Here is a 19302-nt window from a genome sequence, read left to right on the forward strand (position 1 = left end):
TTCAATTCCTATCTCGATTTTGACATAAAAACTAAAAAAGTCTTTGCACAGGATGTAGTAATTTCAAATAATACTGTTTCTGTTTTAAAATCAAATACTATTTAACCATAATGTTTCAGTGTTTTATCCAAAATACGATAGAAAATAATATTTTGTATAGAAAAAGTTTTTGTTTTCAACACTGAAGGAAAAAAATAATTTTAGGTGTACTTAGGAGTCCAGCTCACCCTTCCTAGCCAGTACAAAGAGCTACTTGTTTCAATAGTTGTTTTGAGATTGCTTGTGTAACTGCCCAAGAACAGTAACAAGACCAGTGGTATAGTTATTTTGGGTGCCATAGCTCAGGAGTCTAAGATTTAGTGAATTCCCCAGCTTTGTTACCAGGTAGCTATGGTCCCGGTACTCCTGCGTTCAGCTCATCTTGGTGCTTGGTTGGGTTCCTGCCTGCCTACCAGTGATGTACTCAGGTCTACAAGACAACAAATTACCAGGCAGAGAGAACGAGCTACAGAAAAGTAGAAATAACTTGTCTCCTCTCCCTTTTTCAACACTGCTTCTTCTACCAGGAGCACTGAGGGGTGAGAACTGGTAATTTGCTGTTCCCTCTTTTACCTCCATGTTCTCACCATTTCCTCTCAGGTGACATCCCCTGATCTTTGTGGGACATGTGGTGGACATGGCATGGACAAGCAGTCAGGGGGGAGGTAGAAGATGACAAGACTGATAACATAAGGAGTGGTATTCTGTCTGTTCATTAGTGAGGCTAAAATAGTTGCTTAATATTGGTTCCTTAATCTTGGTGCTGTTTATAGAAACTGCCCACATACGTGTGTTTTTGCTGCTTCCATCCATCACCACTAGAGAAAATGACATACTTAGTCTATTTTTGTAGCTGGCTCTTACACAGAGAAAAAGAAAAACAACAAAAGAAAAATACAATTGCTGGCTAAATTACAATGGGTCAGCTGCAGCATCATATGGCTACCATAAGGTTTGAATTGGTAACAAAAAGTCCTGATCTTCCCTTTCTTAGTCATATTACAAAGATGAACATACAAAATTGAAGTTAAATAGCTTCAAAGATCTTCAAAAATCTAGTGATTTACTGAGAATCACATTAAAAGTGAGTAAATTTCAAGTATCTATGTAACACAGTGGCAATAACCATACAAGAGCAGACCAAAGATCTATGTAATGTATTTTCTTGCCTTTGACAGTGGCAAATAGATTTCTAAGGAAGAGTATAAAGGAGCATGCACATAGTGATACTTCATTTGGAATTCTTGCCCAGCTTTTAGCACTTTTTTTTTCCCAAAAAACTTCTTTAAGCAAAACCAGGATCTTTCCATGACCAGTCCTATACGGACTTTTCTTTCATTGTCTATTTACCTTTTTAACTCATGTACTTTCAGTGACAAGAAGTTCTGCAATCTGACTTTCTGTATAAAAAGTATCTCCTAGTATTCACTCTGAACCTGCCACTATTTCATATCCTTTATTTATTTTACAAGAAATATGAGTGAATAGATTAGTCATTCCTGCATCACATTCTTCAATCCACTCCTTATTTTAAAAACTTCTATTGCACATAAGCGCAGCTGACTTTTTTCCATACTGAAATATCTGCTTGATTTAATCATTCTTCATATAGAAATGTTTCACTGCTTTTGACTACCTCCATAATTTTTTCTCTGTACATAATTATCTGTTCATCCCCATTGTCACTGTTACTTGTATTGGAACAGATTTGGTAGTTCTGTGGTAGAATGTAACATTGTCTCAAAATGCTCTTGGTATAGGCAAGTAGAAAATACATATATGCCAGCAAAAAAAATGGTTTCATTTGGATTTTAAACTCTTCTGTTATAAATTAATGATTTTTGTTAGACTTTACTATTTTACAAAGTACTATCACAATATCTAACTTAGTCCTGAAATTCGTCAGTTTTAAGGATCAGAATTGTTCTTATAAATACAACCTTTTAAAAAAGGTCTATTGCTTAGATTTCTGTAAGTTCTTTGGTGGTGTTGTATGAGTTCTTTAGGTGAGTTCTGACGTGTTCTGTTTAATAAAAACATCATTGCAGCTAGCCTTTAGTAGCATTTCTCAGCTTTCATATGTATTTCATACAACATCAAAAAGAAAGACATAATGAGTAATACCATGGAATGCAATGGAAATCTGTTGATCAAGAGAAGCACCTTATATTCTTATATAATTTTAATCTAAGGAATTAGCCAATGGGTTCTGGAATTACTCCTTTTTGAAAAGGATCAGCTATTTCCAAAATATTGTCTCACTTAGGATTTCCTTTCATCTACAGGAGGGTGTATATTTAACCTGATTTTTGAAACCATACATTCCACTTTATCATGACTTACTGAAATAATGTGTGGATTCTGATGCAGTGAATGTCAAAATACAGTTTTCAATTTTTTAAATTGATGAGTTACAAAATGTAAATCTTACCTGTTGCGCATCTTCCCATTTCTCTTTATTTTCTTCATCTAAGAGGTTACTAATGATTTGAAAGAAGTTCTGAAAAATCAATTAAACAGAAGTCAAAGTAGAATTACTTTCAATGACAGAAACAGTCATATCCTTAAGTTGATGCTAAGAAAGTTTTCCTTTCTCTATTACAGATGCAATTCTGCAGCATATTTTCTGTCAGTGGAAGAGATGAGACAACAAAATAATATATTAGACTGATAAAAGAGCACATATATTTTATGGTTAATTGTTCATTTCTGGCCATATAATCAGGTTCCATACTACTGCTTTGTATAAAATAAAAACTGTTTTAAACTTGCTAAACTTCTAAATGTGATGGTGTGCTATTTTCAAATTGCTCTCATTCTAGAAACTAGACAACTACATATTTTCAAATAGACAAAGTATACTATGAAAACACTAGGCTCAGGGTCACTAGTTTCTATTCAAAACATGAAAACGATGTTTAATGACCATAAATAGGGTATACTGTGGTATTTTATTGACCAGGTGTATCTTACTTTTTAGAAGTTACATTTGCCTTTGTTCTTTTAATAATTTCAACAGAAAATTAATAATTAATTTCTATTTCTTTGACGCTAAACTGTTAATCTCTTTATCTGATTCTCCTATTCATTTAACCATAACGAAAAAAACATTTAGCATTTAGTTTTTTAATCATGCATTAAATCAAGCATTTAAAAAAATCACTTTCTTACAAGTGTTTTTGGAGAATTTTCCTTTCTAATTTTGTCTGCTCTCTCTATCAGTTTGATTTCCCAACTTCTTCACCTTTGTAAGCTAAGAATTTGTGCAGTCTGTTCTTCTCAGTTCTGTATCACTTTTTGTGCAGAATGTCAATTTTGGCTACAGACTGTCAATTATAATTTATCTGTTCCTTCATAAAAGATACATGTAGTTTCCACTGACCTTAGCTGAAGAGTGCAATTAAGATCCTCACAACCTCTGAAAAAACCTTTTAGTGGAATACCAACCATAGGACCCTATTGGAACTCAGATTAACAATCGTTCCCTCACCTGCACTTACTTTTAGCCATTTTGGGGGGATAAATAGGGCTTAAATAAGGTTTAAACAAGAAGTAACTTTAACTTACTGTTTAATAAAAGTACAAAGCATTCGACTGCATAGTGAATAAATTGAGATCAGAAATAACTTCCAACCTTAGTGTACTATGGATACTGTGGTTGTGCTTGAAAAGACATTAATTTCAAAATATTGTGGACTTTTTAGGTGTCTCACAACCATATAAGTATAACATTGTAGGATACAAAATCAAATAAAACTTGTGAAAACTATTTTTTACATGAAAATTATTTTTACATAAAAATATTTTTACCAGTTTAATACTGTCCTAACAGTAACTATTTGGCAAGTGAGAGGATCCATCTTTGCCTCATCATTAGGAAGTTAATTATGCTAACCATAAAATCTACATGGATAAAAATTGCTTTAACTTGGAAAATTTAACATAGCTGTGACTGACACTTTGGTGAACTTGGACAAAATAATCCTGTACATTAATGAGGGCACAATTCTTCTCTCACTGAAGTCAGTAACAAAATATCCATAAGCTTCAGTGACACAAAACTTCATGAAAAGAAAGGAAATGGCTCAGCAAGTTCCTGTGAAAATGACAAGTATGCATTGGGGTGGGATGATGAGGATTAAAGACAGGACATGAAAGAAAAATGTTCTCATTGTTTGATCCAATTTGCAGTGATACAGAAGGGAAATTTCCAGTTAAACTGAAGATAAGAAGAGTAAAATGTAGCTACATATTGCTTATATACCAAGAATACCTTTCATGCAAAATAAAGCATACTTAAAAGAGTAATTTAGTATTCTCCATAATTTAGGATTTGCCAGTTTAACCTGGTTGGGAAATCATAATTGTGTAAATGCAATTTCAGCTAGGAAAAATGTATAGCTTTATTGGTCCCCCAAGTAAAATACACCATACTGGCCAAAGCAGTTGCACGGCACTATAACCACATCTACTCTAGGACATTATGATTTTGTCAAAGAGTTCTGCTAGGTAGGGTTGGCCTTAGGAAAACACTTTTAAAAGCATGATAGTTCTGTGTTCTTCCAGTGTAATACTGTGGAGATGCAGTGGACAGAAATCTTAGCTAACTTTAACCTGTTAGGGTGCCAGCAGTAGTCTATCTGCAGCAGCACGGAGCTCAGCGTGGGATAATTTATCATACTAAGAAGCTGGTTCAAAGCTAGTTTTGCACTACATTGCAGCCACTGACTCCCCTGCAGAAACAGTCTAACCCTTAATTGCAAAAGTGTCCATGCCCATGTAATGAGATCTATCTGAGAGTAGCCTAGATCGCCTGAAAATCACTCAGTAGGTATACGTGTTTCTTGTAGATGATAAATGACATGGTTTTGCTAATAATGTTATGTGTTCATTTAATCTTGTGTTTATTTTAGTTACATGAAAGCATTAAAATGATCAATAATTAATAGAAATATATGTGAAAAAGTTTATAAATAATTCTAGACTCAAGCACAAACAAAAGACGATCAATAATTGATTTAATATGTACTTTGTACTTGCCAATAAACCATAAATAGTGTATATGAACCTAGTGACAAGAATATCTTGCTTCTTGAGATCTTTTTTCCTCTATTTCTACCTCTGGTTGATGTCATATCTATGGTAGCAGTGAAGACTGAGATGTATGAAGATTTTTCAGTCAGGAATACCGGTGCTTTGTGAATTAAAGACAGAGACTATTAAATGGCTTTGCTGCTTCAATAATGAATAGATATGAGATGAACTCCAAAAATGTGACAGAGAAACAGCGGTTAAAAAGTCTTTCACCTGCTTTGACTATTCTCTTGTTCATTGCATTAATGCTGCAAGAAACAACATTGCCCTTTAGTAAAATGATTGACAGGTATGAAGGGTAAATTTTAGAAGCATTATGGATGTGATCTCATGGTATTACTGCAGTAAATGACAGACCCCCTTGTAGAATCAAGCTCTTTCCTTTCATGGCAAGGCTTATGTATTACTGAACTGGCCAGTATAGAAAATGTTGTGACAGCCAGGGCCAAATTTTTACGTCCTTTATTTTTACCCAGGCTTTTCTCAGGATAATGTCAGTTATAGTTGGGAATGGACAATTATGTTTTCCTAATTTAATTTCCTTCCTTTCAATCTTTTTCTTCTGTAATACAATGGTTGCAGTTCTCTGTTCCAGTCCAAGTTCTTTGACCCTCTCTGCAGGAATAAAGCTGTCATAAATCCTTTTATACAGCTAGAGAAGAATTCCTCCCTAGGACGAATTAATGGATAGCCTTAAGTCACCTCCACTTTTGGACTTCAGCATAGGGAGTGTGTGTCTGGGAGGGGGAAGGTGGGGGGAAAAAAGCATTGGGCAATCCTGTTAATCCATGACTGACAGCAATGGTCCCTGTGGCTAATATAAATGGTATTATACTGCTCTAAATTCTCTGGGGAGAAACCTTGTTTCCTGGTGGTCATTGGATCAGGATATTGTACAAGTCACTTTGTCATCCTGTCCTGAAAGGTAGTTCCTTTCCTGTCATCCTGTCCTTAGAAGGTAGTTCAAGCACTCTTAGACCAGTTCTGGGAAGTGTCCCAAAATGTTGTTTACAATATGCTTATTTAAAATGTTAATTATCTTCCAGGTAGCATACTTCTTACACAAGTAATAGCACAGTAGCCACCTCATAGCCTAAGTGTATCTACATAGTGTATTTTAAAGTAATTCCCATACTAAGAGAAAGACGTTGCTTGTAGAATAATTGCATAACTCTTGTTTTTTGCTATTTCTGCTACTATACTGCTATTTTCAGCCACTGATGCAGGATACCTTCCATATTGTTTAACTGCCTCATACATGGTTATTTTTCTTCCTGACACTGTATATGCAATGTATACATAAATATTGTTGCAAAAAAAAAAAAAAAAAAATTTGCAAAAAATGTTAAAATATGCAAAATAGGTTAAAATATGCAAAAAGAAAAACAGTCATATAATAAATAATTAGACACATATTTTAGAAGCCTTGTTTTGCTCTTGGTATGTGTCTGCCTAAAGATGTGGCTTTTTCTATGCATTATATCAGGTAGTGCCATCTTCATTTTGAGTAATTAGCCTGAAATTTTCAAATTTGATCTCACTTTTCTGTTCATTCTTTTTGTTATGGAGTCTCTGAATCACAACTTTTGCACTATTCATGAATATTAATACTGGATATAAGCCGGAGATTGCAGACAGTAGATGAACTATCCAGATAGATGGAATGTATAAGAAACAAATATACTCAGACTTATATATTTTTCCTTTCTCAGTTTTAAAGGAGGCTGAGGTGTGGGTTTTTTTTAATGGACCTTCAAAAAATACGGTTACCCATAATTAATAATCTACTTTTCAGATATCATAGAAAATGATAAATTATTATTTTCAGGGATTTTAAATCTCACTCATGCTTTTCTGAGAATTTGTTTAAAAGAAAAACTCGACATCTAAGAAATTATACTCTTTATCTAGTGCAAAGAATAGAATGGAATTAATTAGAACACCACACAGAGCTTCCTCAGAAAGAATAATTTTGGTATTTTTGTGCAAATTAATTTAATTTTAACTTTTTTGTCACTTTAAACTGATGTTACTGAGCCAGGATTTAATTTTATATCATCAGATGTCAGTAACAGGAACATTGCTTAGTATATCCCCTGTGCAAAACAGATGCTTCATTCTGATTTCACACACTTTCCTGAACACTATGCACTGGTTTTTAGATTTTACCTTAGCTTGCAATTCGTTAATTTTTTTTTTCAGTTTCAGTGCCTTTTTAACAGCAGGATTTAAGAGCTCTTGTTATTTAGGTCCAAATCCTGAAATACGGGTAGTTATTTTGTTTGAGAAATCCTGCCTTATTTCATTCACAATACGGTTTACCAATTTTTGCCTTTTCTCATTTCTTCACTTCAAATTGATTAATCAAAAATTATTAAAATTGTACTAATCATTTTGCCAAATTCTGACAGAATACTATTACATAATTTGGAAACAGCTCTACACTGCTGAAGGGAACAGAACTTTTGGCACTGTCATTAGTGGGAAAAGAATCAAATTCTCTCTAATGTATGTAAAGTGCAAATGACCCTATCTACTAAGCCCATGAACAAAATCACTTGTGCCAAGCAGTTTCTCAAGGCTGGTTCTACCACAGATTTCTGTTGTGCCTGTGAATCATGAAAAGTCACATTGGGCTGTCAAACTGTTGAATGCATGAAAAATTTTCAGTAAATAACACCCTGTTTAATAGGAAAACTCACTGAAAGTAGGAAAATATATTGACTCTTATACAATTAAAAAAAAAAAAAAAAAAGGATTGTCCAGCCAGAATACTTTTAGAAAAGCACTGTTCAAAAGATGTTACTTTCAGCTGGCTACAGGGCAACAAAAGAAATGGTTTTATATAGAAGTTTATTTTTCTTTGTGGAAAGAAAAACAAGAAAACTGAAAATATAATAGCAAGATCTTGAAAACTTAACTATGGAAAAAATTATCTTCTCCAAAATACCTCCATTTATCTGTATGCATATATTCCAAAGCATATTTATAATCTATGCTTACCTTTACACAAACAAATATGTACACATGACCTGCATTAATAACCTTATTATGAATTTATGAATGATCATGAAACTCTCTTTTTCATAAATAATATATATATCTACCTTCTTAGTATTCTTTTTCAGTGCATCTACAGTCTTTGAAAAGTGTCTAAAATTCTCAGGTATAGATGAAACCAATATCCTGATCTGGAAGCCCTGTGAAATATTTATTTTAATGAACATTACACAATGAGCTGTGCAGCCCATTATGTAGAAATAATTATAGTGGTTGTATCTCTGATAGTATTTTAATTAGCATCTTGCACAGGAAGAGTTAATCTAACATGTGAAATGGAAGACTTGTATTAAACTTACTATGCATCACTCCTGTGCACTTCTAATGAGCTTTATTTATTTGAACTGAAGAAGCAATGCCAGAATTACATACCTAAATGCTGGGATATATTTTTGAACTGAAATGAACTAGAACAAACAACACTAGCAAATTGCTTAGTGCAGCAAAATACCAACACACCCCTATCAATCAAACCAAACCTTGAAAGAGAAAGATACTGAAAATTTTACAAAGCAAGGATTTTACATTTTTCAATTGCTGTCTTGTTTTGGATATTTGTCTCATTAAATGTAGCTGACTTCCTATTTTACACTTGTATCTTAGTATTAAGTGAACAATGTTTAGGTCTATCATTCAGAAGATTTAGTTTTCTCAGTGGGTAAAATAGGTGACATGCAGTATACTGACATGAACTCCATCAATTGAAACATTACCTTTACAGTGTTTCTCTTACCTGTACCCCATCAGATGCAGGGATATAACTTGCTCTTTTAAATGTGTCTGTAACATTTCTGAGAATTTCCACAGAAATAAGAAGGTCCCCTGCATAAAAGTTTTTCCTCTGAGTTAAATCCAATAGTGTCTTGGTTACTTGGGACATGCCATCACCAGCCAGCATCCTCTGTCCCTTGGCAAGGTGCTCTTTAATCTGTAGCAGAAGAACAAAATGAGTATCAGAACCTACTTTATTGAGAAAAAGGTATGATAAATTCTAAACACAGCCAAAAATATTAAATATTAAAGCTATTATACTATTAAATATTAAAGCCATTATTACAAATTTCATCCTGTTAAAGAGAAGACAAAATAGTAGACTATGATGACAGAATTATTATGTTTATCAGAGAATCATAGATTTTACACTGAAAAATTCTGAAGTTGTCATGTTTCACCCATTTGCTTATATCTGGACACCAATAGTTTCTCAACATCCATGTTCTCAAAGGAACTCCATGGGCTGGACTGTGGCTTTAATCTACTGCCATGATGTAGCAAGGAACTGGTCTTCCTCAGAGGAACAGCTGTACAACCACTGTTGCCACTTATTAAACAACTAAAAGCTCTGAAAGCAGTAAATGCTAAGGCAGTCCTTGTTAAAATCTAGTTTACTATAGGGAAGTATACCCTTCATCTCTGAGAGCCCAGCTTGGCTAGTCAATACAAGAGCAATGGTTTAGGTGGAAGCTGATTATGGTGCTTTCTTCTGCAGCCCTAACACAAAGGTGCTAACTTGGAACGACCCTGTTTGGTTTTTCAAGAATCGCAAATTAAATTATGAATTGCTCCTGTGTATCAGCCAAGAGAGCATACTTTGGTGGTAGCTCTCCCTGTAGATCTGTACAGGGCCAGTGTACAAAACACATATGCTGGTAGAAGAATCCTCCTGATGAGAAGCTGAACTTGTGGATCTGATTAATTCTTAAAGCTGACTCAGCATCCCAGGAAGATGCACAGTGTATCACAAAGATGTCACAAAGCCAACCAAGGCTGAAAAAGAGTGCATTGGTTTAAACATCCTATTTTTTAAATGTGCATATAAATTTATGTATACAAACACAAGTTCTTCCAAATTGAAGCTAAATGAAAGGAAAGATAAATGACCTGAGACCTTAGACCTTACTCTAAGCAGGAGAGCTGAAGAGAAAGTTCTGTGCAACTGGCAACCAAAATGCTGACACCACCTCTGTAAATTTATCTTCAATTGCTTTTTAACTTGGCCTTATTACTGACATATAAAGGGAAGGATGACTAATCTAACATAATTTGGTGGTGAAGTGGAAAGAAGAGTATAAAGATACCTTTTGCCACTTCCAGATCTCCCCAGCCACTTTGTGTGGATATGTGGGGCTTCATTAAAAATAAAAAATAAAATAATGTAGTATGTAGAATATGTAGTAAAAACGGTACAGTGATTAAAAGTTTCAAAATAACTTTCATTGAAGTAATTTTTAAAACGCAATCATCCTTTAACATACTCGATCTAAATACTTTTTTTTCATGCTGTTGGCTCATACTTTGGTTACATTCTTAACTGGTCTTGAGATAAACTAGATATATGTAACACAGCTGGGGCTGGGTGAAGGGGTTGTTTCAAGTTATGTCTATGGCCTTAAGTCATCTTTGTAGCAGCTGGGGATTGTTATGGACCACAACAAGCTTACCCAAACCCTAGAAATACTTAAGACTTGGGAGAACACCTGCCTGCTGTAGCATTGACAGGGAATGAATCTACTCTATACCATGAGTACAGAGGTACAGGCATAATTGTACAATCAAATATTTTCAACAAAAATTTCAGTGAGAACTAAGGCAGTTAATTGTTGGGGTTTTTTTAACAAATATTTCAGCAGAAATACCTCCCTCAGTCTTCAGAATAATGTAATAAGTAATTTGACAAGAAGCTTGCTTGCAGAAATCCTTTTGTTCAGTTTCTATTCATTTTAGAAGGAGGCTTTGAAAGTAATCTTATAGAAAAATAATAGTGGAGAAAAAGGTATGGGAATGGAAGAAAGTTCATCTGAGTAAATTCAGGGATCTGATATTATATACATAATATTATAAACTACTTTCTCGGGAACAAGCAAAAGCAAACAAGAACTTGATTTGTGATTGTGCCTGTGAAATGTTGCCATTTGCCTCATCTGCTCTCAAGCTGTGTCTGGGTAGCAAAGTAAAAGAGCATCAGCTACCACAGTAACACAGAATAGTAGAACTTTTGCTGGAACTGGTCCAGCTGTTCACTGACCCCAGAGCGTATTTCCAGATTTTGAGGATTAACAAAGTTCAGTGTGTCTTTAGTCAAGCCCGAAAGAGGTACAACATAGAAGACAGTCCATAAAGCTGAACTCCCAAATCTAACATATGCCTCAGGATGTGTTGTGGGAAAGACATCACACAATTTAAGAGAAAACAAAGAGGTTCTTTTAATTCCAGTAACAACAGCAAACAGATCAGTCCTCATAAAAACTGTACCACACTCTTCTGCTTCTATAAAACACTGGTAGGAAAGTTGTCAAACTATTCAACATGTTATTTTATATTGCATTAATTTGGTTCCTTTTGCTCCATCTGTAAGTTCACCCCCCCATTTGTTTTTCCATGCTCCTGCAAGACTTTAAACTCACATTTTAAAGATGTCAGGGGCCAATGTGTGTTGGTTTTGGACCATGCATAGCACACATAGTCTTGGTCTCAGCTGATTTTGGAATGCAAATAATAAATTCAAATGATCCTAATTTTGACTGGTTTTTAGGCTTTTGAGTAAGTAAAGCTCTGTTTTCAGTGAAAGATTTTACAGATCTCTAGCAGCAGAAGTGGGAGCTGTAATATACCCTTTAGTGTTTTCAGCAAGACATTTTGATTGCTTTTGGACACAATGATAAAAAAGGTTAGCAAGTGCCCACAATGCCACAGGACTAAATTGTTACACTTACTTCAGAAGTAGCCAGGGTTGTGGTGCAGGTGGTTTAAAGTACTTCAGAATTATTGGCTCTTAAAATTACAGCTCAATTTGGAACTCTTTTTAAAAAAATGGCATATCCCAAAAGCTCACCTTTCCAGCACAAGTACCCTTCCTCCTTTGGGCCACACCACTCATACACAGCTTGATGACCACCTTTTCTTCACCCCCTCAAGCTCCAAACCAGAGATTCCTTCCCCTCATCCTTAGCTACCTCTTCAGACCCACACTGCCTTGAGTTAGACTAGCAGCATACCCTTAGAAGTAGCATAACAAAACAGAAGTTCACAATGTTTATAAGTAAGGAAAGTGGGTGAAAGGGTTAATTAGTAGAAAGTTTTGACTACAGACTGGCAATCAACATGCAGGGAAGGGTAAGAATTAGCAGACTGTTTATTATCAGTTTATTACATAACGTATTTTCTTGTTTTAAGACAGCCTCAGCTCCTCAACACAGCTTTAAAATCACAGGCCATCCACTCAGTTGATATAAACTGGTGCAACACTAATAAAGCCGATGAAGATGTCCAGATTAGTGTGAGTTGAAGGTGGTGGATTACTTGCACAGCTATCACAAGAATCTTTCAGTATGAAAAACTAGAATATTCTCATCAGTAGTTAGTATAATGTCTTTCTCACAATACTGCTTATTTTCTAGGCTATGGTCACTGTGATGTTATGCAATGTCCAAGAAAGCTAGTTTGGTCACCACTGTAGGTACTTGTAGTTCTCTGTGAAGGTCATTTTTTAGTGGTCTTACAGGCAGGCTCATTAAAAATAAAGTTTATGAGCCGAGAGATAGTGAAATGAAGCAGCTGTTAAAGTGATACTTCAGTTGTCAGCCTAACCTCTAGCCGCCTGCACTATACGGTTGCATACTTGAAAAATTACTGAAATGTTTAAGTGGACTTTGACTCAGGGTCCAGCTGCCGTTGTCCCTCAATTGTCAGAAAGTATGATATAATAAAAATGCCTCTTTACAAAGTCAGAGCTCCTAGGCCTCTGGCACTGGAGTACAAATTTATTACTGCATAATAATTACTGCCAACTTAACAGCTAGACATGGTTTAAAAGGACAGAAAACAATGAACCCTCAAGAAACCTATAAAAGATTGAAAAGAATGATTAATTTGAAGAGTAACTACACTATCATCCTTTTTTCATTATTTTTTAAGATGATGTTGGATTCGTGTCTATGTATTACCAATCATGTCATTAATATATTTTATGGTAGTGGGGACTATAATAACCTGAATTAGGAAGCCTCGGATAGAATTGAGGAAAGATTGTTTGAAATAAAAATATATCCTGAAATTGCTTATAATCTGCAAACCACTTTGCTTTGCACCTCCACAACACAACACTAATATTTTGTAAAATATTTTTCATAATGCTCCTAAGATGTGGAACAGGAAGGAATATTCACATCACCTGCAATAGCCACTTGAATTACACAACTGTATTAGAACCCTAAAAGCTCTTGAGAGTGTTGGTTCCTCTATAGAACAACCCAGAACACCTGAAATCTTATCTTGAATGCTCTGAATCACATTTCTTGACCTCTGGGGCTTCTAGTCTTGAGGCTGAAATTGTTGGTACTCCTTCAATAAATATGTCAACTCTATGACAGAGTAACCTGCTAGGTTGATGTGGGATGAGTGGTGGACATTGTCTACCTCAATTTCTCCGAGGCTTTCAATACGGTTCCCCACATCCTCCTCCCAGAGAAACTGATGCATTACAATCTAGACAAGTCATCTGTACTGTAGGTGGGGAACTGGCTGACAGGCAGCACGCAGAGGGTGGTGGGAAATAACTCCTTCTCAAACTGGCAACCTGGCACAAGTGGGGTCCCCCAGAGATTGATATTGGGCCCAATGCTGTTTAATAGCTTCATAAGTGATCTGGATGATGAGACCAAGTGTACCCTGATGAAGTTTGTTGATGATAACAAACTGAGTGGGGAAGTGGACACTTTGGAGGGGAGAGCCACCCTGCAGGAAGACCTAGATAGGCTGGAAGAGTGGGCTAACAAGGACCTTAGGAAGTTCAACAAGGACAAGTGTAAGGTCTTGCACCTGGGAAAACATAATCCAGGAGTGCAGCACAGGCTGGGATCTACCTGGCTGGGAAGCAGCTCTGTGGTAAGGGACCTGAGGGAACTGGTGAACAATAAGCTCAATATGAGTGAACAGTGTGCTGCTGCATCAGCGGCAGAGAAAGCCAACAGGATGCTGGGTTGCATCAATAAAGGCATCACCAGCAGAGATAAAGAAGTCATTATCCCACTCAGCGCTTGTCAGGCCACCCTGAAATACTGTGTTCAGTTTTGGTCCCCGCTATACGAAAAAAATGTGGACAGGCTGAAGAGGGTCTAGAGGAGGGACCACAGAGATGATCAAAGGCCCAGGAATCCTGCTGTATGAGGAAAGGCTGAGAGAGTTGGGTTTGTTCAGCCTTGAGAAGAGAAGGCTTAGGGGAGACCTTATCACCATGTTCCAGTATTTAAAGTGTGGCTACAAAGATGGAGACTCGCTTTTTTCAAGGAGTCACATGGCAAAGACAAGGGATAATGGGTAGAAATTACTCCTGGGGAGATTCTGATTGGACACAAGAGGAAAATTCTTCACAATGAGAACAATCAGCCGCTGCAATAATCTCCCATGGAAGTGGTGGATTCCCCAACATTGGATACTTCTAAGAGTCATCTGGAGAGGGTGCTGGGCAATCTTGTCTAGACCATGTTTTTGCCAAGAAAAGTTGGACCAGACCATCCTTGAGGTCCCTTCCAACCTGGTATTCTATGATTCTATGATTTTACATTAAACGTACTTTTATAGTTACCAGCATTGAGGTCCAGAAAGGTTGGAACTAAAATGCTGAAATCTCTGTGCTTAAAGTTAGGCACATAAATTAAAAAGGCAGAATACATCTTTAGCAGCTGAAATATTCCCCTAGGTATAATCCTGCAGTTAATTGAACTCATGCAGCATGCTGATGTTGAAACTATAATGTGATGTCATTGTGAGAAAGCTCTCCCTTTCAGCTTTGAGAAAAACTTCATTAAAGGGTGTTTTTTCTGATTGTCGGCAGACAGTCCTTTAACTATTTTAGCACAGAATCTAGAAGTTTCATTTACTTTCCCTTAATAAAATTAATTACTTACAATTTCTTTGTTTATTTTCAGGCTGGTTAAGTGTTCAAGAATATTATTTCATTCATCTTTTAAAAGAAACAGAGTAGGGTCTAAAGATACAGCTATGCATCTTCAGGTACACATCTGAATATTTATAACCTAATGTCATATAAGAGACTTTTTCCTTCTCTATGCATTTAACATTATATGAAGGAGATTGCTAAAGCAATACAAAATAATTTTCCATTTTTTCATCAGTGAAATTAGTCAGTAATGTCTATCTAGATCACGATAACATATTAATAAATAGTTTCTGCAGAGAAGGAGGAAATCAGGTATTCCCCTTGTTTATAATATAAAAGGGAAAAAGTAATTTGTATACATTGTGTCAAGGACAATTATGGATATATATCAAGGAAAACTTTTTAACTGTAAAGGAAATTATATACCATCATTTACCTGAAGAGAATATGCAGTCTTCCATATTGGAGGCCTTAATAACAGTCAAGAAAAAAAAATGGTGGAATAATGCAAGTATTTCTGATTCTTATGGGACAGAATTTTGGGCTGGATGATCTCGTGAATTTCCTTTTAGTTCTATAATTCTGTAACAGGTCCCCGTAAATGTTCTGAAACCAAACAAAGGTCTCCTATGATTTACCCCAACCAGAAACATCAAAGTTTAAGGATTGCCCTGAAACTGAACTTTTGCCTTCCTGCATTTATCCACTGCCACAGAATCACAGAATCATCAAGTTGGAAAAGACCTTGCAGATCATCCAGTCCAACCATTAACCTAACACTGACAGTTCCCAACTAAACCATATCCCTAAGTGCTATATTGACTCTACTCTTAAACACCTCCAGGGATGGGGACTCCACCACCTCCCTGGGCAGCCCATTCCAACACCTAACAACCCGTTCTGTAAAGAAATGCTTCCTAATATCTAGTCTAAACCTTCCCTGGCACAACTTGAGGCCATTACCTCTTGTCCTATCGCTTATTACTTGGTTAAAGAGACTCATCCCCAGTTCTCTGCAATCTCCTTTCAGGTAGTTGTAGAGGGCGATGAGGTCTCCCCTCAGCCTCCTCTTCTCCAGACTAAACAACCCCAGTTCCCTCAGCCGCTTCTCGTACGACATGTGCTCCAGACCCTTCACCAGCTTCGTTGCCCTTCTCTGGACATGCTCGAGTAATTCAATGTCCTTTTTGTAGTGAGGGGCCCAAAAGTGAACACAGTAATCGAGGTGCAGCCTCACCAGCGCCGAGTACAGGGGTAAGATCACTTCCCTGTCCCTGCTGGCCACGCTATTTCTGATGCAAGCCAGGATGCCATTGGCCTTCTTGGCCACCTGGGCACACTGCTGGCTCATGTTCAGCTGGCTGTCAATCAACACCCCTAGGTCCCTCTCTGACTGGCAGCTCTCCAGCCACTCCTCCCCAAGCCTGTAGCGCTGCTGGGGGTTGTTGTGGCTGAAGTGCAGAACCCGGCATTTGGCCTTATTGAACCTCATACAGTTGGCCTTAGCCCATCGCTCCAGCCTGTCCAGATCTCTCTGCAGAGCCTCCCTACCCTCGAGCAGATCAACATTCCCACCCAACTTGGTGTCATCTGCAAACTTACTGAGGGTGCACTCGATCCCCTGGTCTAGATCATCAGTAAAGATGTTAAACAGGAGTGGCCCCAAAACCGAGCTCTGGGGGACACCACTCGTGACCGGCCACCAACCGGATTTAACTCCGTTCACCACAACTCTTTGGGCTCGGCCATCCAGCCAGTTTTTTACCCAGCACAGCATGTGCCCATCCAAGTCGCGAGCAGCCATTTTCGCCAGGGGAATGCTGTGGGAAACGGTGTCAAAGGCCTTACTAAAGTCGAGGCAGACAACATCCACAGCCTTTCCCTCATCCAATAAGCAGGTCGCCCTGTCGTAGAAGGAGATCAGGTTTGTCAAGCAGGACCTGCCTTTCATAAACCCATGCTGACTGGGCCTGATCATCTGGTTGTCCCACACGTGTTGTATGATGGTACTCTGGATGAGCTGCTCCATCAGCTTCCCGGGCACCAAAGTCAAGCTGACAGGCCTGTAATTTTCCAGATCATCCTTCCGACCCTTCTTATATATGGGCATCACATTGGCCAATTTCCAATCTGTCAGGACCTCCCCAGTCAGCCAGGACTGCTGGTAAATGATGGAAAGCGGCTTGGCGAGCACCCCAGCCAGCTCCTTCAGCACCCTCGTGTATATCCCATCTGGTCCCATAGACTTGTGTGTGTCTGTGTGATGCAGTAGGTCACTGACTGTCTCCTCCTGGATTGCGGGGGGGGTCATTCTCCCAGTCTCTGTCTTCTGCCTGAGGAGGCTGGATTCTTGTTATTAAAGACTGAGGCAAAGAAGGCATTAAGCACCTCAGCCTTTTCCTCATCACTTGTTACCATGTTTCCTCCTGCATCTAGCAGGGGATGGAGGCTCTCCATGATCTTTCTTTTGCTGTTGACATACTTATAGAAACATTTCTTGTTATCCTTGACTGCTGAAGCCAGATTATTCTCTAGCTGGGCTTTAGACCTCCTGATTTCCACCCTGCATAGCCTCACAGCATCTTTGTAATCACTGTGAGTGGTTAGCCCCTTCTTCCAAAGGCCGTAAACTTTCCTTTTCTCCCTGAGTTGCAGCCAAAGCTCCCTGTTCAGACAGGGTGGTCTTCTCTGGCGCCAGCTTCTCTTACAGCACCTGGGGACCACCTGATCCTGCGCCATTAAGACTTTTCTTAAAGAGTGTCCAGCCTTCCTGGACCCCTATACCCTTCAGGACCATCTCACACGGGATTCTGTCTAGCAGATTGTGTCATGGTGTACAATCTGCTGCACCAAGTTTCTGCTGATACTGTACCTCAATCAGCCTTTGTGCACTCAGGTGAAATCACCGTAACCCTGTGCTTTAAAGAACTTATTCTAAATTTACATTGATGGAAAGGAAAACGAGGATTGTTTCACTATGTACAGTTGTCCCACTCTCATATACTTCTAAATTTTTTTAGGGAAAATACTCCTCAAAACAGTGATTTGTTTTTAGAGAAAAGGAGCCAGCTTAATCACACATAATCCTGTGCTGTTCTAGACACTCATCTCAGGCAAACTGAATCTCTGCACAGATGCCAGAGAAATTGCATGCGCTCTTCTATATGTGATGCGGTGTGTTGGAGAATCTTTGAAAGAAATAATGTAGTATCTGTGGAAGTCTAACATGTTTTTAGAAGAAGAATGTGAACAGTTCAGAGGGATGCTTGGTTATTTCTGTACCCTCTTTTTCTACCCTCTTTCACAAGAAGACTCCTATTACTCTGCTCAAGAGATTTTTTTTTGCCACTTTAACCCTTTCCATAGTTCTTTTTTTTTATCATCATCATCATCAATATTGTCACTTATTTTAGTCCTTGAGATATAACCACCAAACAGGTGACAGAGAAAGTCATTATAAAGTTTCAGTATTTTGATTTCTGCATGGATTCAGCAAAATATCTTAACAGATATTTTGAATAGATGAGACTGCTCTTCAGTAAAGTAATGAATGGCTCTAGGGATCAGAAATGAATAATCATTAAACAATCACTTTTGGAGGATTTTTTTTCTTCTTCTTATACTTATCACTGTGTTTGTTGACCAGGATTTCTATAATTCTTTTATTAAATACTGGTATTAAATGCTCCAATTATGTGTGATTAAATCCTGCTCATGTTGGCATGCTATGTGAGAGATCTTGTTGTTGTTATTGTTGTTTCCTTTTTTAACCAGAGGGCATGTCTTCAAGATTTTTGTTATCTATGTATAATGCAACACGACAAGAGCAAGAGTTGAGAGGAAAAAGAGAAGAGGACTCTGAGAGGGTTGTTTTCATTCTATGACTGACATAACATTGCTTGAGGTAGTCTCCTAGATCCCCATACTGACTGAATGGTTGAGGCTGGGGGTCACAAAGGGACATACAACAAATGAGTTGTCTTTCTTTTTTTATAGTACATGGTCATTCTGGTAAGTATGTGTCCCTAAAACATAAAGCTCTGATTAACTGCTTCAATTTATATGTTTATTTGGTTTTAATCAATTTCTTTATTTATTTGATTTTATGTTTCTATATAGTCATTCCAATGACATTCACTACTGTTTGCAAGATAAACCAGAATGGTTTCTTCAAGGAAATTAGTATTATTGGGGAGCACTAATTTCTGCAT

The 19302-nt window shown here is 37.3% G+C and overlaps 1 protein-coding gene across 7 annotated transcripts in view; it reads right to left on the reverse strand.

Annotated features, from left to right (window-relative positions):
• The window catches only part of ADGRB3 (adhesion G protein-coupled receptor B3), a 482454-nt gene that overhangs the window by 237505 nt on the left and 225647 nt on the right, over positions 1-19302 (reverse strand). For all 7 annotated transcript variants that reach the window (XM_074819823.1, XM_074819824.1, XM_074819825.1 and 4 more), the window contains 2 exons: positions 8927-9121; positions 2471-2539 (listed from right to left, as the gene is read on the reverse strand). In XM_074819823.1, the coding sequence (XP_074675924.1) occupies positions 2471-2539; positions 8927-9121 (264 nt within the window). The remainder of the gene's footprint in view (positions 1-2470; positions 2540-8926; positions 9122-19302) is intronic.

The sequence above is a fragment of the Strix aluco genome, chromosome 3 (assembly GCF_031877795.1).
Source record: "Strix aluco isolate bStrAlu1 chromosome 3, bStrAlu1.hap1, whole genome shotgun sequence".
Taxonomy (NCBI): Eukaryota; Metazoa; Chordata; class Aves; order Strigiformes; family Strigidae; genus Strix; species Strix aluco.